The sequence below is a fragment of the Mustela erminea genome, chromosome 6 (assembly GCF_009829155.1).
Source record: "Mustela erminea isolate mMusErm1 chromosome 6, mMusErm1.Pri, whole genome shotgun sequence".
Classification (NCBI taxonomy): Eukaryota; Metazoa; Chordata; class Mammalia; order Carnivora; family Mustelidae; genus Mustela; species Mustela erminea.
In genome coordinates, this window is record NC_045619.1 from 1,547,343 (window position 1) to 1,569,498 (window position 22,156).

Consider the following 22,156-nt stretch of genomic DNA (forward strand, 5'->3'; position numbering starts at 1 on the left):
GTACCCCCTAAAGGAGGCGACAGCTAGACGGACGCGATGCACAAGCCCACAGGCATGGGCCCGCCAGCACAGGAACGGGGCACCTAGAACCACGGACGTCCACGGGACTTCGAGGCACAGCTGGCGTCCGCTGCTGGACACAGAGACAGAGTGGTCAGGTGCTGGTGTGAGGCCGCTGGGGATGGGGACTAAGAGACAGACGGACACACGGACATCTGGAAACAGACCACGAGGTTCACACGTAAACTGCCGAGGCCGTGTGGAGACGCTGCCGCCGGCAAACACAGCACCAGCAAAGGGCCCGCGGGAGGTGGGGGTGTGGCTACCTTGATCTGCCTGCAGCCTGTCCCCCGTGTCCACATGTCCCTCCCCACCTGCGTGCCAGCGAGAGGTCGGGGGCAGCACCGTGTGATGTGTGGCCTCGTGGACTTTCTGTTTGGTGGGAGGCCGTCCATGAGTCACCGTGAGGGGCTGGGGAGGGCTGGGTGGGCACAGGGGCGCAGGCCACCAGCCGGACCCTGATGCGGGGACTGCAGGACACGCGTGCGTGGGGACGGCCACCGGAGGGCCCAGCCCCGGTCCCACCTCGGCCGGCCCCTCACCCATGACCCCTCACCCATGACCCCTCACCCCACCTCCCCTGCCGGCTCTCCTCCCGTGACCTCTCTGCTGAGCGGCAATGGCCCGTCCCCTGCCCCAACATCACTTCTCCCTGGGGCCGTCCGTGGACCCCACACAGCCACGCAGGGCCCTGCTCACTGGTCCTGCTGGGACCTGGGACCACCTTCAGGGCAGAAGAGCTGGGGCTGCGGTGGGAGGCACGGGGACCCCCACCTCTTCTCGCTGAGCCCGGCACCATGAGCCGCCCCGAGTCTTTCCATCCTGCGAGGGGTTGTCAAGACAAGCACACTCTCCAATGGCCCCAGCTTCTCCGGGGAGGGCCACTCAGGACAAGGACGGCCATGGGGTCGCCTCCTGAATGCCAGCAGGACGGGACGCCTGGCAGGAGAGGACGCAGCCATGCAGGGGGGCGGGGAGGCACCTGGTGGGCTGGCGACGTGCGCTGGACAGCCCGAGCTTCTGAGGGCGCGTCCACCACGGGAGAGCCCATCTCAGCTGCTCTCCGGGTGGACGCCTCTGAGCGTGACCTTGAGGGCCCTGACCTTGGTGGTCCTTGTGGTCAGGCGTCATGGAGCTCTTGTCCTTGGAACCCCGGCTCACAAGGTTCTCAGTGCATGAAGGTCATGGTGAGAAGGGGCCTCGTGGACACACACACGTGGACACACACCGGCACGCACACAGCACTCAGGCCACAGACGCACTCTCTGCCCCGGAGGCTGAGCGTGTCCACTCTTGGCCTGGCTTGTCCAGGAGCTGGGCTGGAACAGGAAGGGCCCCTGTCTGGGGCTACGGGGTGACACTTGGCCACGGGGTCCTGCCTGACCCTGGCTGGTAGCAGAGGCGCCTTCCCACTCTCCTGCTGCCCAGGCTCACGTTAGCACCTGGTCGGAGGCCGATGGGGGCCACGGCGTGCGAGGCTGTCCTGCGGCAGCCTCCGTGCCCCTGCTCATGGCATGGGGATGGGGCACCACAGAGGGAGCGCTCTGGGCAGACCACACGTGGCCTTGCCCACAGCAGTGAGGTGGGCCTCACACACCTCGTTCGGGCAGAGAGGACTTTCTCCAACCTGGGAGTGGGCAGCAGTCATGACTCTCCCGCTGGCTACGTGAACAGACGGAGGCCAACGGCTCAAGCCAGCGACGGACGGAAGGACACGACACAGGCTCACTTCTGCACAGAAGCCTTTGCTGCCGGGCTGCAGGCTGGGCGGGTCTCCCCCGTCATGGAGACGGACTCACAGGACACCGTCCCCACGAGGCGCAGTGGCTCAGGGCACGAGGGGAGAGCCGTGCTTAGGTGAAGGTCAGGATCCGAGAGTTCCAGCGGTCTGTCCGATACCCTCCTGGCCCAGGCTGGAAGCGACCGTCCTTCTCTGAACGGACCCTGGTGCTCCCGATGCTCGCTGTCCTTTCCTCTAGCCTCCAGGTTTGCGGATTTCCCGGCAGCGCACCCGGTGACGTCGGTGGCTGAGCCTCCCAGGAGCCCCAGCTCCAACCACATTTCCTCCCTGTGGACGGGCCCCCTCGGGCACCTCCAGCTCGGCTGTTCTCAGCATGGACGGAGGAAGGAGTGTGGGGCACACATCCTGGTCAGCTGGCCTGCCCCGTCCCGTTGTCCCGTGCTCTGATGGCAGAGCCAAAGGCCGCCCCCCACAGCGTGTCCCCGCTGCCCAGGGGGGCCTGGGGCCGCTGTCGGGCCTGCATTCTGCCCCCTTCCTCCCCCCAGGACAAGCCCGCTCTGTGGCCACCACGATGGCACCAAAGGCCAAGGACGTCTCCTTAAAATCAGGCACAGACTTCAGATGGCCCTTGGCTGACCCTCCCAGCCATGGCCCCCAGGGCTCATATTTTATAAGGAGCCGCCGGAAACAGACAGATGCGGCTTCCCCATCCCATCCAGGTTCAGCCGGAGGATTCTGGGCGGCAGAAATGGTCCGAAGCCAAAGATCCCTCTGCAGATCTGAGCAGGTTTTCCCGGAAAGGGGGTCCTTTCGACGTGGGTCTCCTTTGGGACTCTGCTTCTGTGTCTGGGACTTGGCCTCCACGCGCGAGGGTGTGGGTGCTCACACGGGGGCAGGGGAGGGTCCACTCGCCGGGGCTGGGCTTCTGGGAGCCCCGGGGCAGGCGCGGGAAGGCGGTCCCCGCCAGCCACGCCTGCTACGGCCCCAACCCAGGACACCCCAGCCCGTGAACAAAAGCCATGCTTACCAAAGGATTTTTTCTTTATTTTCATAATTTAGCTGAATCAACACAAAATTGAATACTGTAAAACAAGGGAAAAAACGCTGTAACATCTTAAACTTGCGGCATCTGCCTCTGGTCTACACTCACCGTGGGAAGACACAGGCTCAGGGAGGCGGCAGAGACCCCCCCCCCCCCCGCTTCTCGGCCCCCCCCCCCCCCCCGCACTGGGAAGCCCGCGCCCCGCCCTGTCCCTTCCTCCAGGACACTCAGACGTCTGCTTGTGTGGCGACCTGAAAGGAAAATTAAATACTCATGGACATTGAAACGGGTCTTAAATAAGTGGGTCTTCTCTCCTATCTTCAGTCTATGGGTTGCTGGGACAGCTTCTATATACTTATTATTATTTTTTTTAATTTTTTTTTTTTTTTTTTTTTTTTAGTAGCATAGAACTAGCATAGTGGGCCTGTTAATCGGACCGTCAGGTAGTATATAGTTCAGCACAAACTCAGGAGAATGAAGGACCCCGTGGGACCGCGGCCCGGCCCGGGGACAGGGACGCGGACTGTCCCCTCGTCCCCGGGCCCAGCGACCCCATGCTCCAGGGAGGGCGTGGGAAGGTCAGGCGCCCGCCGTTCTCCGCAGGGCGGCCTGCCGCAGCCCCTCGCCGCCAGACGTGAAGACCGAGAGGGAGCGGGACACGGACAGGGGGAGGAGGTCTGAGGCCGAGGCCTCAGGGTCTGCCTGTGGGGGAGGGGCAGGGAAAGGGACGCGGAACCCGCCGGAAGCGGCGTGACCGAGGGACGGCGCACTCGCCCTTCGGCGAGCTGGGCCCCAGCGGGTGCAGACGGCCACCTCCCCCCGGGCACCCGCTGCGGCTCCCGTGACGTCAGGCGCGTCCTCGGCCGCTGTCCCCGGAGTCCTGCCCTCCCACGCCGGCCCCCTGCCCCCGCCCCGAGCCCTTCGGAGACACGGGCGCCCCGCCCGCTGCGTGGCTGGCCGGCCCGGGGGTGGGGGGCTACCCCATTAATTGTTAAATAGGATTTTCTACAAATATACAACATATAAAAACTGTTAAATATATAACTTTAGGCTTTGCAAAATACATTTAATGATCTCTTTCAAACAAGTGTTACTTCAGGTTTCTTTAATTTGCTTTCTGGAGCTAAATGGTTGTGTCGAGCGGACAGTGGTCACGGGAGACCCAACATGCTCTTGGCGGATACTGGATTACCCCACTACCGGAGATGAGCTGCAGAGAGGCGTGTTTAACTGGTTAAAACAGAACGTGGTTTTAGTCGGTCCAGTCCAGCTAGGTACAGGGAGCGGGTGCGCGGTGCCCTGTGTCCCCGGCGAGCCGCGCTGGCCCGCGGCCGGGTCTGGGTGGGGCATCGCGGCCGGGCCCCGGGGGCTGCCGCGGCGTCCTCCGCCGGCTCGGCCCCTCTCAGCGCGCCCCGTGGTGTCCGTGGCGGCGAGGCCTCTGCCGGGGCTGCCCTCCGCACCCCGCCGGCGTGTCTCTGCCCCCGCGGGCCCCGGCCGAGCCTGGGGACTCAGACGGCCCGGGTGAGTCCGAGTTAAATAGATGTTTCTCTTTGGTCTATTGAGTATACTGAAATACGAAAATAAAAGTGATTCGGACAGTCTGGGGCACACGGAGAGGCCTCTTCCGTGCCCGAGGGCCAGTCCTCCCCCGGGCCTGGCGCGGTCCTCCTTTCCCGGGCTGGCTGGGCGGCCGTCCCCTGCGGCCGCGCCCTGGTCCTCCTCAGCGCGCACAGCCCGGGCCGCGGCCAGGGAGGGCGGGTGAGGCCAGGCTCCCACGGACAGCCGGCGCGGCCCCTGCTGCGTGTCCCAGGCCAGACTCCTCGCCGCGGTGCGCACGCTCAGCTCGGGACCCCGAGGAAGCAGGCTGTCCTTGACAGGCTACAGAGAGACGGAGGGTGGGCAGATGGCGGAGAACGGGTCGAGTCCACAGCGGACAGGGGGCCGTGGCTGAGATGTGGACTCTCCAGGGAGCCCAGGCCACTCCCGGGGCCCCTCCGGGGCCGCGTCTGTCAGGAGACCTGAGGAGCAGAGAGAAGAGAGAGTCAGCCCCGCAGACACCAAGGGTCCCCGCGGGCAACAGACGTGCCTAGGGTGCGGCCACCAGGCTGCACCGGCCGCTCCAGACAAAGGCCGAGACTTCAAGGGACCAGAGGAGGCTCCCTCACCGTCCCCAGCGACCGCGGCCCCTTGCCTGTCTCCACAGCGGTCACTCCCCTGCGACACTGGGGGACACCCTGGTGACACGCTGGTGTCCAGAGTCTCCGTGGCTGACACATCATCTCCTCCTGTTTCGCTCACCGCACCCACAGCCCCCCTCCCCAAGGCTGGGATGGGGGCCCCCGGGACAGCACTGCGGCGGGGGCTGTACCCCGCTCCAGAAGACCCAGTGCATGGTGCCCTCCTCCACCGGAGCGCAGGCCGTGCAGCCCGACTCGTGACCCTTCATCTCCTCAAGGCCGCCCCTCACCCCCCGCTGGCGCCCGGACCCCTGCAGGTGCGCACCTGCAGGTCACTCATTCACTCATCCATTCCGAGGATTTCCACAGCAGCTCCCCCCTCGCCCCCCTCCGGGAACAGGGCCACAGGAGTGCGTCCCAACTTGGAGGTCCCAGAGGCCGCGGGGTGACACGGGGTGTGCCATGGGGGAGGGAGGCCCGTGTTCGCATGCTGCTAGGACGCCTCCTCCATGAGGCCCATGTCCACCGGCACGCAGAGCAGGCTCCACAGCAGGGTCATGCTTTGGGAGGTCAGCCGCCCCTGGGGACCAGTGAGCTGGGGTACTGCCGCAGGGCCCGGGGGCACGCCCTCCTCAGCCTCCACTGGGAGACCCCATGTCACTTGTGCGCGGCCCCTGGGCAGCAGGTGGGGTCTCTCCGGCCACGCCCCGTCTCCCTGGGGAAGGGTCCCGAGCAGGTATTTTCCCGAGCCCCATGGGCCCCAGGAGGTTCTCGCTGGACCCTGCGGTGGTGCTGGGGGTGCGTGGGGGGTCCCGCCCCAAGCAGGTCATTCCACCCGCCCCGGAAAGCACGTGTTCTCCGCGGGGACGGGTGGGCGGCTTGCAGTATCTGCCGCTGCAAAGCATCATTTAAAAAACAAAACACAACTTCCCAGGCCCTGCGAGTCAGCAACCACGGTCTCCGCTCCTCAGTAAAAGCCGTGTTCGGCGTTGGGTCGGGACGAGTGTTCCGCACGCGGGAGCGCGGTGTTCCGGATCGAGAGTCCAGAACAAAAGGTCCTGATAAACAGCAGACACATGGGCTCCGTGAGCCGTGCCGGCAGCAGCCCGTGCTGATAGGCTCGGGACCAGGAGAGCCGTTGCCATGGGGAAGATAAAGACACAACCAGGAGGAGCTTCTGGAAAGGCTGCTGTCATCCCTCCCGAGTCCGCCATCTGTGTGGTCTCCTCTCCGGGACCGTCCCTGCGGCTGTGCGGCCGGTCCGCGAGGAAGACTGGACCCCACGCCCTCCCCCAACCCGAGCTCACAAGAGCGGCTGGAATGGCCGTGGTTTGCTGTTGGGTTTTAAACAACAAACAGCGCGACGCGCCCCAGGGCAGCTGTTCTGGTAACGCGGCGAGGCCACGGTCTCGGGCGCGCCCCTGTGCAGACTCTCCCCTCAGACATCTGGGCAGGGGCGTCTGGGTGGGCGAGGGGTGAGCTCGAAGCTCCCTGCGTTTGCTCGCTGCTTCCACTCCCCGGTCCGTCCGTCCTCTAGGCCTGTGACTCGCTGCGTCCTGGGCTCACGCAGCAGGGTGCTTGTGGGGGGGTCACAGGGGACGGGGGGTGTCACAGGGGACGTGAGGTCCCGGCCTCTCGTGGGGACGAGGCTCCAGTGCTGGCCCGGGAGGCAGGAGGGCCATGCGGGTAGGAGCAGGTGGCCTTCCCAGTGCCGTCAGAGGACAGGCTCGGAGGTCCCTCCTGCTCCAGCCCAAGAATGAGTTTGGACCCGCACCCTCCTCCCCGCGTCCTGGGGCCAAAGCCAGGCCACCGCTCCCCAGGGGCCTTGAGGGCTCACGTTCTGCTCCTGGTGCTTCCAGAGCACTTAGTAGACACAGAGACAAGCAGCTCACCCGCCGGAGCCCACAGCCCCCAGGGCCAGGTGCTGGGCCCCTGTCCTCTGTGAAACGTCTCCCAAACCAGGGCAGCCGGCTGTGAGAACATGTGACACACGGCAGGCCTGTCAGCTCTGGGGAGTGTGTCCCGGGCTGCCGGCCGTTGGCCGGTGCTGGCTGGGCCTTCCTGGAGCTGTTCCTGCAAAGGCCACACGGTGCCTCGGGGAGGGAGTGGCAGGGCCTGGTGCACAGGGCAGCCCAGACAAGGTGCTGAGCTCACCCGGCGGGGTCACCCGTCCCTGTCATGGCCTCACCGCGATTCCTTCCTCCTGGTGAGCAGCACGGTCAACCCCGGTGCCCGGCGTGAGCCTCCAGACGCTGCTGTTGTCGTCAGCCCAAAGCACCGACGGGCCCGAGGCGCCAGCGGGAGCGGCCGGCTGACCCCAGGGCCCACAGCCCCGTCCACAAGGCCCGTGCGCCACCCACCATCCCCGGGGCGTGGGCAGATCGGGCGTGAGACGGGCCCCTTGCGGAGCGGGTGAGGACCTAGTGAGAGGCGGGAGGGCCGCCCGCGGTGCACACGAGGGCCGGGGCTCACTGGGTCTCAGACTCCCACTCGCACAGCCCACCGGGCGGTCCCAGGACAGGAGCGGGTCAGGTCCCCTGCGCTGGCTGGTTCCGGCCTCGCCTGCCGTGGGCACGGACAGCAGCCGCAGGGATGAGGGATGAGCGCATGCAGGGGCGTGAAGGGCGGCGTGCCTGCGGATGCCACAGAGAAGGCACGAGAGAGGGGCACGGAGACGGGAGAACAGGGCAGGGAGCTGGACGGGGAGCCCGGGGCCGTGGGCGGAGCCACCACAAGCCCCTCCTCCACGGCTCAACCTGTGTCCTTGCGCGTCCCTCTGAGGCATCGGCACCCGTCATCTGTTGCACCTGAGCCGCTGCAGAGAGCTGCCCACGTCACCCCGTGGGACGCCGGGCACTAAGCCCAGCCACAGGGACGCAGTCCCTGGACATGCGCATCCTGGGGGCAAGCGGCCGGCGGCTCTAGCCAGGACCTCAGGGGAGCACAGGCCGGCACCAGCTGTGCAGCCCTTCTGTGCCACAAGGCCCAGAGCTCCCTTCCTCCCCATCGAGCGTCCCAGGCAGGTCCTCACCCAGAACCGGCTCCACCGGAGCCCTCTCCCGTCCCCTTCCTGCAGAGCACAGCCCAGGAACGGCCACCTCCTGCCCAAATATCGTTACTTGTAAGATGCGGGGTTTTATAAAGAATGTGGTCGGGGCTAGTCCTACTCGTGCGGACTCCGGAAAGGTGCTCTGCTCCCCACAGGCTCAGTTTCTGCATCCACTAAATGGGAGCGTGGAAAGGGCTCAGCCGAGCCGTGTCCCCGCCGCCCAGAAGTGAGGTGTGAAGACCGGCTGCCGGCGGTGAGCTGGGGAGGATCGCAGGGCCCCGTTTTTGGCGTGACATGCCCCTGTGCGGCCACGTTGCTGTCCGGGGTCCTGTGGGTCCACAGGGCCGCCCGAGGGGAAAGGAAGCTGGTCTCTCCGGTCTCAGAGGAAGGGACCTCACCGGGGACGGCGTCTGCCAAGGAAGCCCGTTCTCACTGAGAATTCCCGCCGTCAGCTGGGGCCGCTCTCATCCCGGGGAATCGCTCCCACAGGGCCTGAGCCCTCCGAGCCTCCAGGTGGCTCGCTCCCCGGCCAGGCTGGGCGGCCAGCACACAGCCCGGGTCGCAGGGGGACGCATGGGACGCCGCATGGGACGTGGAGAAAGAGGCTCCGAAGGTCCAGAAGGATCCTGCGTCTGGCGTCGTAAGGACCGTCAAGTTCCTACTCCACTTTCTACCAATGGGAACCAGAACTCAGGGACGGTGTCCCTGTGAGAAAGCCCGTGGAGAAGCCATCGGTGGGACACCATCAGAGGGATCCCGCAAGTCACAGGACAAGGGCTGGAGGGGATGCAGGCGGGGTGCTGGGAGCGGCCCCCAGCCGATGGCCACAGACAACGGACTCTTCCCTGAGCTGCGGGAAACCCTGCCCCGCCCACACCTGGCGTGTACCTGCGAGCCCCATGAGGCCCCGGGCGCACCCGCCGGGCTTCCGGCCACAGAGCGGGGAGAGGACACACGTGTGCCGTCCTCGTCACTGTTCTCAGGGACTCGTTATGCAGCACGGAAAACCAAGGCGCCCTACGGACCAGCTGAGCTCGTGAATTCGCCTTAAAACAGCATGTTTGGGGAGCGTGGGTGCCCCGTTGTCAGGATCCCCGTGTTAGTCCTGCTCTGCTTAATAAAGGGCTCTGCGCGGACAACGTCTGGGGGGCCGTGTGTGCTCACCCCCATCGGCCGGGGCCCCTTCTCCTGGAGAGCAACTCGGGGGTCCGCACGTCTCCCGCTGGGAGTGGCGAGGGATGGGACCCTCCCCAGAGCAGGGACGGCAGAGTCGTGCCCGCCCTTCCTGCCTCACGGGTCCGGAACTGCGGAGACAGAAGGACGGCTCTCACGGGGGACCGCACGGGCCTGCGAGGCTCCACTGTGACCTGGGGAAGTTCGTGCAAGTCACGACGTCACCACCTGTGCGGCTGCACGCTTGAGGCATGCCCGTCCCTACTGAGAGTCACACCGCCATCTAAAAAGCCACGGTGACGTTCAGGGAAGGTCCTTGATTTCCTGTGCCTATGTAAGCCCCCTCCTGGCCTCCACCACAAGCACCGGCCTCTCCGGCTGGGCAGAGCCAGAGGGAAGAGCCTGGTGCTTGTGACCGTGTGTGGGCCCCTCGGGGTTGCATGGTGACAGCCCCCTTCCCCAGGCACAGAGGGTCTTTCAAACACCAGCTCCGCTCTCAGAGGAAACCCCCACTTAGCATCTAGCTGGAGGGTGAGGCCCTCCACCCTGAGCCAGGTTCTGGGCCCCAGAACCCCCCAGAAGCCACCAGCTCTGTCTGCTCTGCTGGGGAGTCTGACGGATTGTCCCCGGACTCTATGCTGTGGACACAGGATTCTGGGAGGTGACGGCTCTGCCCTGTCCGTGGGAGGCTGGGACCCCCGTGACCTCCTGCCACGTGCTGCCCGGCTTCTCCAGGGAAGTGTCCCTGTGCCACGGCGGGTCCCCTCCAGCCCTCTACCTGCGGAAGGACGGAACTGGCATTCCCCCTCCCCAAAGCCCGGCTGCCAGGCGGCGTTTCCAAGGGCGCGCTGACAACCGCGGGAAAGCTTTGCTGCCAGATTCCTATCCTCTGTCCTCGCGCCAAGGCAGTGCCAGCTTTGAAGTCTGTCCCTCGCCTGCGCTAATCCGGGGCCAGGCCCTCTGGCAGCATCAGAGCAGCCGGCCTCAGCCCCCTGCCGCCCGCAGCAGACCTATGGCCCACGTTCACAGGCGGTGGGATCAAAGGGACACGGAGATGACAGAGTGGGCGGGAGCTACACCTCACAGAGCAGACACGCTCCGGCGACAGCGTGCCGTCCGCAGCGGCGAGGGCAGCCAGCGTGCTCGGGAGCTCAGGATCAGACCCCTTCCCAGGTCTCCCTCCTGGGTCCACTCAGGCTGGGGGGTCCCCTCTGCATGGCCAGGTCTGGGCCTCCGAGCGGGACCAGGCGGTGCCTGCGGCACTGTCCGTCCAGGAGCCGGGGGACCGGGCGGAGGACTGGTCCCAGGGACATGTCCGTCTTCCTGTCGGCTCGTGGCGGCTTCACTGGGATCCGGCAGGCGCGCCACACACTCACACCTTCAGAGCGTGAAGACCACGCTGTTGTGTGGCCAACGCCACGGCCCATGTGGAAGACTCGCTCCCAGGAGCCGCCCCAGACGTCAGCGGTCACTGCCGCACTCTGCCGGCCCCCTCGGCCCTCAGCAGATGTCCTGCCTCCACGATCTGCCTCTTCTCAATGCTTGCTGCACATGAGTCACACCGCACGTGGCTTTTGTGTCAGGCTTCTTGGGCCTGACGCATCCTGGGCTGGTCCATACTGTGGCCTATGGAAGGCCTGTCCTTTGGCTGATCGACGGCCCGGGAGCGGCTGACCACAGTTTGCCGACCGTTCGTCAGCGGGTGGGCTCTGGGCCGCTCCCACCTGCCGGTGGCTTTGCTCCCGGCTGCGGTCTTCTGCGAGCACACGTGGGCGTCCACGGCTCGCGGCCGGACACTCACGGTCCCGCTGGACAGCGACGGCGGCTCGTGCCCTGACTCCGCGTTTCACTCTGGAACGACTGCCCCCTGCCCTCCGGGGGCCTGGGCGTGTATTTCTGCTTCTCTTGACGCCTATCCCCTGAGCACGTTCCAGAAAGACAGGCGAGTGCACTTCTCCCCGACCCCTCGTGAGGCCTCGGAATGACAGTGGACGGGGTTAAAGCAAACGACGCAGACGCACCTTCGTGCGTCGGCCGCCAATGCCCGACCACGTCTCTTCCTACTTTCCTTGGTTATTCCCATTTGGGCTTTTAGGAACGCTCTATCTGTGGGCTATACTCATCTCTCATGGGCTATACTCATCTCCGTCCACGTGCCGTCCCTCCCCCACATGGTTTGGCAACCAGCCATGGCTGTCACGGAACATGACTCGGCCCCTCTGTGGCTCCGTGTCCTCCTCGGAGACGTGGGCGATGGCAGCCCGCAGCTCACGGGCGGATGTGGGCATGACCCGTGAATCTGTGCACACGCGTCCACGGTAGCTGAGCACATGTCACCAGGGGCCGGGTGTCCCGGCTGTTCTGGATTTACTAGGACACACCCCTGTCCGCGGCTCGCACCAGACTCCCTCACACACTTCCTCCGGCTGTCCTACAGTCGGGAGCCGTAATGCGGTCCATTATCTCCTGGGAGTCTGGGGTGCCGTGAGGTGAGCGGTAACACTCCAGCTTGAGCTGTCCCCAAATATGAAGCCTGTCTTCCCCCACCTGCCGCTGGGGACCCGTCCTTCCCCACCAGTCCGTGCAGCCCACGGTCCCCTCGCCCCGATGCCAGGGTTCCCCTCAGGGCCACGTGGTCTGCTCCGTGGGGCAGAAAGTCACAGGAGGAAGACCAAATTTTCTCAGGTTTTAAGTGTGTCCTTGGGACTTGGACAAACTCCGTCCCTGTATCAAGGATAAGGCGGGTACCTGGTGGGGGCATCCTGGGGCTCAGCCACTCACAAGCTTCCCCTGCACACCCCAGGCGCACACCAGTGGGACGTGGGCACCGGGGTGACCTCTGTCCCAAAGCCTTCCTACACTGGGACGGGTCTACACACCCAGCTAAAATGGAAAATCACGTGTGATGTGCGTAAAACTTCATCAGGGACTGGACTGAAACTGTATTAAATCTAAAAATTATATCTGAAAGAACAGACAACCGCACAGGGTTCGGGCATGCATGGACTTTAACCAAATACGTGGCAGCTCTTGGCGTATTTATTCCAATCTCTTTAAACTTCTCCCGGTAAGACTCTGCCATTATCGGTACACAGGAGACCGGCCTCTTCTTACAGAAGTTACTTCAAGTTCATGCGTTTCCTGCTGCGTTTCGCAGAGACCTTGCCTCCCTCGTGTTTACTCGGGTTTATTTTACTTACATATTTTAACGAAACCATGACTCTTCTGAAACCTATTTGCCCGGAAAGGAGAACACAACTGACTTGTGCCGAGCGTCTCCTCCTGGCCAGGTAGGCAGGTTTCTTCCTCGAGTCTGCCTGCAAGCTCGCTGGTTTCCACTTCCTAAAGGACACGCTCCTCTGCCTGCTGATTCCTCGCCCCGGCAGGCAGGCTCGGAGGACCTGCGTCGGCCTCGTGGGGCCGGCACACTCACGCTGGAAAGGCCCGAGCAGTGCAAGTTTCAGCTTTGTAAGGTCTCTCCTGCGACTACCTGGCTCTGGCCCCTCGGCACCGAGGCAGTCCTGGAGCATCTGAGTGAAACAAGGCTGTGTTCCAATAAAGCTTTATTTATAAAAATAGGTCGTGGGCCGGATTTGAGCACGGTTTGCTGACCTCTGATCTAGACCACAACTTGTCTGTGTCTATGAAAACTTAGGGCTGAACACAAGTAGAGAACCGTCTGTATTCATAATTTGTCCAATTTAATAAGCTCCTCAATTAGTTTCCAAGGCACCTCAGTGGCTCCTGCAGAATTCTGGAAGCACCTGTTTACCTCATCGGTGAGTAATAAACATTGCATTTTCTCATACCGAATAATGAGGTGATTGCATCTGCCAGATCTTCCAGAAGGTCATCATGGAGACTGCAGGCCTGCACCTACTGCCAGCCCCAGTCCTGATGAGCACAGGGCAGGGGTCCAGCTCTAAGGGCCATGCTGGCGTTCATTTCAGGTGGACAAGAGGCTCCAGGAGGCCTGCCGTCTCCTCCAGATTAGCCTGGAGCTCTGCTGGTCCTGATGCTGTGGTTGGTTTGGTGTTTTCCTTAGGAACCAGTGTGGTACTTGCCCAGTGCCTTTTCAGCATCTGCTTATTGGACAGCACATTTTTATCGATCATCCTTTGGGCTTGGTCATCCTTCCTGATTCTAAAATATTAACAATAAATTTTTCTTTCTTACATAAATCTACTTTTGTGTTGCGTGAAAGGACCACAGGACTCAGCACACTGTTGCTTGATGTTAGAGACAGGTGACATGTGTCCCAGTCATGCCTGCACATTCCAGGGAGCAGGGATCCCCTGACGTATCCACAACCTCAAAGCAATGCAGAGTACATGAGGGCCTCACGGGCACTTTGCTGAACCAGTCCAGTGCCCAGCACCGTGCCAGACCTATCCTGCAGACTGAGTCTTCCCAGAACACAGTAGTGGTTCCAGGTGCGCCCTCCTACCCTTGGGGAGATTTCCAGCATCAGGGTTTCACTAGCCCCTAAAACGAACTGGGCAGTTTCCCAGTATTTGGGGAAAGGACATCTGCACGTTAATGTTTTCAAGACCGTGCCTGGTGAGCCATCTCTGTCCGGGATTTCTACTGGTGGACGTTAATGCCTTTCTACTCCTTAGTTATGATGGTGATTTGCACCCCAGGAAATCATATAAGTACTGAAACCCTACAGACGTGGTGATTAGTACCCAAGCTGTGTATGCACTCTTGAATGATCTGAGACCCCAACACTGGCTGGTTTTCCCTCCTTCCTATCAGATTTATTTTCTAACAAAAAATTTGCGCATGACAGAGGTCAGAGTGCGTCTTTGTGGTTTTGCCAGTTACGCAGTGAAGGATCACTTTCCATGTCTATCTTTTAAAAGTTCATTGATGGGGCACCTGGGTGGCCCCTGGGTGGCATCCGACTTTGGTTTTGGAATCAGATCGTGATCTCAGGGTCATGGGATCAAGCCCGTGTCAGGCTCTGTGCTCAGTCCAGAGTCTGCTTCAGATTCTCTCCCCGTCGGCCCCTCCCAACCCTGGATGCATGGGTGCACTCTCTCTCCCCTCTCTTTCAAATAAATAAATAAATAAATAAAATCTTAAAAAAATTCACTAATATTCCTGTTTCACGTTTAGCCTCTTTCTCCTCTCGAGGGTGGCTTCTCTATAAGTTAGGTTATTTTCATTCTTCCTGATTTAAAAATAAAGTTCTCTAAAGACACGAGTACTTCACTGCGTCTGCAAACACCCCACCGTCAGCCTCAGAACATGCGGAATGTGATTCGACAGCAAGGACACGTGGACTCGGCCATCCGGGCCCCGCCAGCTCCGCTCTGAGGTTACTGCTCAAACGAGGAGCGCTGTTCTGCCCATTTCCCAGATGTTGATGGTGAGGCACAGAGAGTTAGGTGACAGGTGCTTCACCCGCAGACTGACCTCAGGCCCTGAGCACGGCTGCATGAGCTTGACTACACACTGTCTTTCACCTTTCACGGCCTGCCCCGGCCAAAACACTGTGGGAAGTACTGGCGATAGGGTTCTTCTTATTATTATTATTATTTTGCAACACTTTAAATAGATGTAACATGACTGGAAAAGAAGGTTGCCCCATTTCTCTTCTGTGCAAGTTCAGCTCACAGCCTGGATTACGGATTCTTCTGCACAGATTCCATGCATGATGGGGAATTAGAAGCAGCCTGTTCTTTTGTTAAAATGCTCAATATGTAGCTGCAAATTCAGTCATGAAATTTTTATTATTCAGAAGATCTGCTTCCTGGTTTTATAAATTGTTGCTTTTGGTGGCTTTTTACTTGACCTTAATGCAGATTAAAGGGTTGTTTAAATTTTGAACTAAAAATTGTGTTCCTGGTCATTTTGTTAATTTGAAGTTGGGCTTGCTTTATAGAAATGTAGGTGCATCCATGAGTAAAGGTTTCTGTGACATGTTCATTGCTTTGAACTGCAATGTATCAATATGCATCAATAATCACATATACTCTTGTGATCTTACGTGTATCAATATATGACGTGTCCCCATCTAATCATTTTACCTACTGATTTCCTTTTCCTCTCCTTGGCCTGGTGCACCTTCGTTTATTCTTTGCTTTAACACTTTTAGTTTGTTAGACGTGCCTTTAGAAGGCAATGTACATTTGATCACCTTAGAAGCCTGATTTCAACAGTCTCTGCCTTTTAGCTGGGGAGATTAACCCGTGTACGTTTATTGTCACCACGGGTACGGTGGTTCTATCGTAAGCAGCATGCCCCATCCTGATTTCTGGTCATGCTGCTTTCGCGGGTCATTTCTTCATGCACACACACGACATTTCCCCTGCTTTCCCTCCTGCCATGGTTTGAGGAAATCGTGTTCTTGCTCCCATTCGTGGTGGCCTTTCTGTTAACCTAATGCACTCTTAATGATTATACCGTTTGTCTAATGACTTGAGTCATTACGCTCCCTCTATGGCACAGACGGACATTAAGTGGCTCTTTTCTTACTCGGCAGCTGCCCACCCCCCCACCCTTTTCTAATTTAGCCAGAGATTACAAGTCAGTTTGCTATACACAGAAATTGTTTCTCACAGTAAACATAGTATATTACATCATACGCCGTGGATTTCGTGTTGTATCATGGGAACAACATTCACATCAGCTCTGTGTATTTCTTGGTATCAATAGTCACCACGATTCTTCTATCTATGACCTTTCCATCATCAGCCCCTGATTTTATTTCTGTGATTGGCTTGAGATCATCCTTCAATTTTTGCAGGAAAGCTTTGTGGGTGGTACACATTCTAAATCCTTGAAAATTCAAAACCGTGTTCTTGAGTCCCTTGGTGTGAAAAACAACTAAAACTAGGATTGAAGTTGTGAATGTATTTTTCAGCCCAATCCCTGGCTGTGATCCCTCCTGGCCTTCTGGTCCAGAGGCTGGCCTGTGCCGTCGTAGCTTCTGTGGACCCCATCCTCTTGTCTGAGTCTTATCTTCCCAATTTAATGGATTGTTACGAGGCAGCTTCCTTTCATTCTTTCAATTCAAACACGCCCATGGGGTGTGTGGGTCATGATAGTGTTGTCTTGTTTCTAGTTGGGGGTTTTCTTTCTGGCCCTATTTCCATCCTAACCTGATTATCCGTCCCCTTCTGTCCCCTCCTGGTCACGGTGGTTTCATCTCTGGAGCACCCGCTTTCTAAATTAGGGATCTGCCCTCCATCCTCCACATCTACCGACTTTTTCTCTCTGACTCCATTTCTTTGCTTTCTGCAATGAACCGGCCCTCGGCTGAGGACCGCCCACGTCACTGCACGGCTTTCCTGCAGGGTCAAGTCCTGCGTTTGCTGCCTCCCGTACATTTCTCGCTTGCACTCGTATTTTAGGTGTCTTCGTGCTTATGCTCCAGGTCACGTAGCAAACCTTGGATGCTTGCTTTTGCCCCAGTCTGTCCTTTCTCTGTGGCTCCTAGCTCCTGGGTCACAGGAGTTGCAGCTCCTTGGAGCTCCCTGACACAAACAAGCAGATGTTCTCCAGAAGTCTCCTCTGTGTACAGCTGAGGACTTTTAAGAGCTAACTTGGCTTTTAATCCTTTAGAAAGTATTCCTTTCACAGCGTCTATTTTCCCACAGGCTCATGTTTGAACTTTGGCTCTGATGCTTTTTTAATCCCCTTTAAACGGGCAGAGGCCTGTCGGGGGCTGGGATGAGCCAGCGGGCCCAGCAGTGAGCAAGTCTTCATCCTTCGTGTCAGCTCCTGCCTGGCCTGGAAGGTCTGGATGTGCAGAGACCCAGAGTCTTCATGTGACCCCCAACAGGCTCTTAAGTGGGGGGCGCCTCCCAAGAGTATCTCATCCTCCTTGGGAGGTCAGGGACTCTGTCTCGCCTGGACATTCTCTTGAGAATGGAGGACCGAGTGGCCCCTGTGTGCCCCAGTGGTCTTGCTGCTTCCTTCTGCCCCCGCTCCAAGGGGCTCTTGCTGCGGACTCTGCCCCCTTCCCGTGAGGCTCACCCTCCGCCCACCACCTCCTCTCCTGCCACGCTGCTGGGAGCCGATCCTTGCAGTGGGACGGGAAGAGCTCCTGCTGGCCAGACCCTGCCTCTGCTGCTGCCTTCTCGGTCAGTGCAGCAGTGTCCGGGCCCCGAGGTCAGGCCAGGAGCGAGGAGGAAGCCTCAGCCTCCGTCTGCACCTGAGGAGGACCTCTATCATCACGGGGCTCAGGATGGTCGGGCAGGGACATGCCACGAAGTTGCCTCCCACCCACTCGTGATGTGCCCACGGGGATGTGACCAGACCTCAGCACGTGCTTCTATTCACGGAGTCACAGTGTGATGCTAGTTGTTCTCACTTCCCAAAATACCTGGAATGGGAAGCTGGGCAGAGGCTGTGCTGATGGCATAAGAAGTCGGCCACCGTATGCATCCAGAAAGCCGGGCCACGTCTTTACAGACTTGGTGGAAGGACCAGACTGATCCTCTGTCCTCCAAGGGTCGGCCCAGCTTGTTTGGTCATGTGGGGGACGGCCGTGGTTGTGGGGAGGAGGACCCTGTCGGGGGGCGGGTGGCCATGGTTGTGGGGAGGAGCGACACTATTTCCCCAACGCATCCAGTTCTGGGAAAACATGTCACGCGGGCTGTGACATGTGAGATGCAGCCAGACAGCCAGCTCTGGGGTTAGGGTTAGGGGGAAGGCCACGGGGACGGCTTCCTCCCGGTGCAGCCCTGGGGGTGTGAGCCATACGGAGTGTTCTAGAAGGTGGCCCACAAAGAAAACAGCAGCACTTCTCCCCTCACAGACTCCCTGCGTCTTTCATATGCTGTTCTTTCCCCTTCCCACTGACCCAAGGACCCGTGAGGCCAGCGGGGCGGGGGGGAGGCATGGATAAGGAAACTGAGGCTACCCAGGTATGCACCACAGCTGTCATCCTGTGGGCAGGGGACACAAGCCCACGCAGAAAGTGGAGATGGCAGCCCTAGAGGGGGGTGCGGCAGGGGTGTCCACGCAGCCCCTGGCAAGGCTGGACTCTGTGTTTCTGGCTCGGGGGGGGGGGGGCGCGAGGGGGCCTGGGGCCAGATGGTGACGCGGCATCCCTATGACTCAGAACCTACGTCACCCACTACCTCTCGGGTCTAATGGGGACTTGACATTTAAAGTCATTTGAGTTGAAGACTCAGATCCTTCAATTCCATCTGTAAGACTTGTCTAGAAGAAGCGTCCCTGCCTCATGCTGTAGCCCCTTCCCCGTGCTGTGTGCAGACACCGCCAGGAAGGGGCCCCCCATCCTGAGGGGTGCTGTCTGGGTGGCGGAGCTGGGCCGAGCACCGGCGTGCCCAGATCCGGGGGCGTGAGGGGCGGGCCGGGACCCGGGCCGTGCGGACGACCACCGGCCCCGTCGTGTGGGGCACAGCACTGCGCTGGACGGAGAGGAGCTCGGCGGGCAGCTCCCGCCTCGTGTGCACTGACGGCTTCCCGCTTACGTGACCCTTTCCACGGCGCTGTCGGGGGCCCGCTCGCCTCCGTCCTCCACAGAGAAACACAGCCCCGAGCAATGTCATCTGGGAGATCATAAAGACTTATTAAACAAATAGGAAAAAACGTGTTTTTGACCACTTTGCCAGTATTTCTGCCTGATAAGCTCATGAAACGTGGACTCAGAACAGAATGAGCTCTGACAGCTCCCCTGGGAACTCGGGATCCCTCGGAACCTTGTCCCTCCTCTCTCTCCCTCACTGCCGGCAAGGTGACCGCCTCACGTTCGCGGGATCACAGGGACCCCCCTGGACTGGTGGTGCAACAGAAACGCTCCTGGCCGCGGACGGGGCAGGGGAGGTGCACGAAGGGCTGGCGGAGATGGGCGGTGTGGAGGCGGCAGCCCATCCGCTCGTCCAGAACGGGGACCCCGTTCAGCGGGTCGCTCTCCGACGGGTCCCCATGGGGGTGCGCGCCGTCCGGGCCTTCCCTCAGGACTGCTGAGATCTGGGGCCATTTGACCTTTTTGGATTCCCGAGCACCCCCACCCCCTGGCACAAGGAGCTGCTGTGGGACGCCGGTGCCTGGCCAGAGCCTCCAGGGGTGGGCCTTCTCTTCTGCTGATTCAGCAAATACTTTTGAAGTCAAACCTGAGCCGTCGCTGACGGTGACAGCGCACCTGGCACCCCGCGCTGTCTCCGGGGAGCCTTGCTGGGTGCCCGCTGGTGCGCTGAGAGCCGGGGGCTGTGGACGCTTCACCCCTGCGTCCCCAGCATCTAACGTGGAACCAGGAAGGATGGGGGGGCGGGAACAGCATTGGGGGAGGGGAGAGAAGGAGCGCGGACCACGTGACCCAGCTGCCCATGCCAGGACCAAGGGGACGGCGGGACTCGGCCTCCTGGGCCCCACACGGGGGCGCGTCCCTGTCGGGACCCCAGTGTGGTCCGCTGGGCAGGATGATGTCCTGTCTCCGGCGTCAGGAACACTCCATCCCCAGGCGGCGGGCTCGGCCCAGGACCCGGCGTCGCTGGGGGACGCATGTTCCCTCCCAATTCAACATTTGCCATTATGTAGCTGGAACGATTCAAAGAACAACTTCTCTAACGAAATGTGGACGGACGCGACGCCGCTGCCGAGAGGAGCTCCCAGCCCTAACCCAAAGGGCCCACGGAAACCACGCGGGCTCGGTCAAACCGGCGTTCTGTTTCACGGGCTCATTTCTGCCGGGGACGTGAAGAATGTCACAGCTCGCGGTCCCCGCCGAAGCCACGCCGGCCGCACGTGTCTGTGCTCACACAGGGAATTTACCGAAACGTCCAGCCATCGCCGTGGTGACGGGGAGCGTGGCTCGGAGAACACAGCACGGATCGCAGACCGGGTCCACAGTACCGACTCGCCGCTTTTCGCCGTTCGTGCAGGAGAACCAGCCAGTGCGGGCCTGCGCTGCGTCGGGGTGGGTCCCCGCAATACCCCCAGTCTTCCTGGATGCTAATTCTACAAACCTGACAGAAGCCTTTTGTCCTGGGAGCCCCCCAACCCAAATGGGTACAAAAGCACGTCCCTATGGGCGCCTGCGGGGCAGGAGGGGCTCAGCCACAGGCCCCTGCCCACAGAATCAGCCAGAAAATCTCCTGTGGAAAACCCCGTTTGTCCTTTATTCATTTTTTTAAAAGATTTTATTTATGTATTTATTTGACAGACAGAGATTACAAGTAGGCAGAGAGGCAGGCAGAGGGAGAGAGGGGGAAGCAGGCTCCCCGCTGAGCAGAGAACCCGATGTGGGACTCGATCCCAGGACCCTTGAGACCATGACCTGAGCCGAAGGCAGAGACAACCCAGTGAGCCACCAGGCGCCCCCACTGTTTGTCCTTCAGAGGCAAATCTGCAACCCCTCTCGCTCTGGTGCTGAGATGTGCAGTGGTGTCCCAGGAGTGGTCACTCCCTCCGCTGGGACCCAGTGTCCAAGGCAGGAGCTGCTCACACGGCGGCAGCTGGACTGGGGTGATCCGACGGGGCCCTCGTCCCTTCCTGAACGACGAGGGGTTTCCTAGGCCCCAAGCTTGTCTCCTGTACCCCACCTTTGGTCCACCTCCTACCGTGAGGCCCCTTCCCTGAGCACCTGCTGGGGGTCCTCACCTGCATCCCAAGTCCCCAGACAGGGGCTGAGGTGAGACCGTCCAATCTGCTCCCATACGCAGATCCACATGAACCTACAGTCCTTTCTGTGCTATCCCTCTGTCTTGGCATCCTGGGACTGGGGCAGCACCAAGGGCTGAGGGTGCGTTTCTATGAGGCCAGCCTGAGGCAAGCCCAGTCTACAGCAGTCTACAAGGCGGCGGAGACCCCGGGAGGGAACGTGACCAGTGACCCCCGAGGCTGGGCCTGCCAGGAAGGCTCTCGAAGCAGAGCTCGGGGGGTGGGGGGTTCTGCTGGGGCCTGGGACGCTGCCTGGCCGGCTGACGGCAACCCCACCAGAGCCCCAGGGACCACTGTCTCCCTGTTCCCAACAGAGAACAAGGGGAGACCCGCCACACGGCACCCAGCCGTGGCCTCCGGCCAGGATGCCCGCACACCATCTCCCTTGCGGCCCAGAATCGTTTTTCTTTCATTGGTTTTCAGAACGAGCCGCAAAACGGCAGCTGAGACTCGGCTGTGTAATAAAAGCTTCTGATTGCTGGGATGGCTCATTGGAGATCAGAGACAAACCCAGGGCCCCCGAGCACCTCCAGGAGGCACTGCGCTCCTGGCTGGCGTCCCCAATCATCCCCTGGGCAGGATGCTCGCAGCTGGCGGCGGGTCTGCAGCGCCCTGGGCCCGGGGCTGCTGAAACGCACGAGCCGCCTGCTGCTTCACGCTGGGGACGGGCCCAAGGAGCCATGCCCGGCGCCTGGGCGTCACTCAGAACTCGCCGGCTGGTGCGATGGAGAGTCCAAGCTGCACGGGGGCCCAGCTGGGAGCCCCGTGTTTGGGGATGGGACCTGCTGTGCCCGACGCTCCCAGGAGTCCCAGAGCTCGGGAGTGAAGGAGCCGCTGGCAGCCGTGAGTGCGGAGGGAGGTGTGTTCCCAGCAGCAGACAGCGGAAGCGGACTCACGGGGAGAGAGAACACGGGGGACTCGGACCCGCAGAGGCCCTCAAGGCTGCTAGTGTCAGCAAGGCTGTGGGAGGTCCTGCAGGAGGGGGCCGGGAGGACCAGGAACCCCTTTCCTGAGAACAGGGGGGCCACGTAGTGGTGGATTTCGCCTAATAGGGTGCTCCCCGACTTGCCTCCATGGCCACCGCCGCGCCCTCCCCAGTGGGGGCTCCAAGCTGCCCGCACGGGCGCTGGGAGCTCGGCCACGCTGGCCTCCCTCTGACCTTGGACACACTCGTGCCCACACGTGCGCCTCCTGGAGTGACTGTCTGTGCCCCTCATCGTCTCCGTGTCACGCCAGTGGCTGTGCAGTCCCCTTAGTCACCGCAGACCCCGCAC

The 22,156-nt window shown here is 60.9% G+C and overlaps 1 protein-coding gene across 2 annotated transcripts in view; it reads right to left on the reverse strand.

Moving 5' to 3' along the window:
* Positions 1-3,166: 3,166 nt before the first annotated feature.
* Positions 3,167-22,156, reverse strand: part of TAFA5 (TAFA chemokine like family member 5) — a 171,680-nt gene continuing 152,690 nt past the window's right edge. For both annotated transcript variants that reach the window (XM_032345891.1, XM_032345890.1), the window contains exon 4: positions 3,167-4,861. In XM_032345891.1, coding sequence (XP_032201782.1) covers positions 4,853-4,861 — 9 coding nt within the window. In that variant the 3' untranslated portion in view covers positions 3,167-4,852. The remainder of the gene's footprint in view (positions 4,862-22,156) is intronic.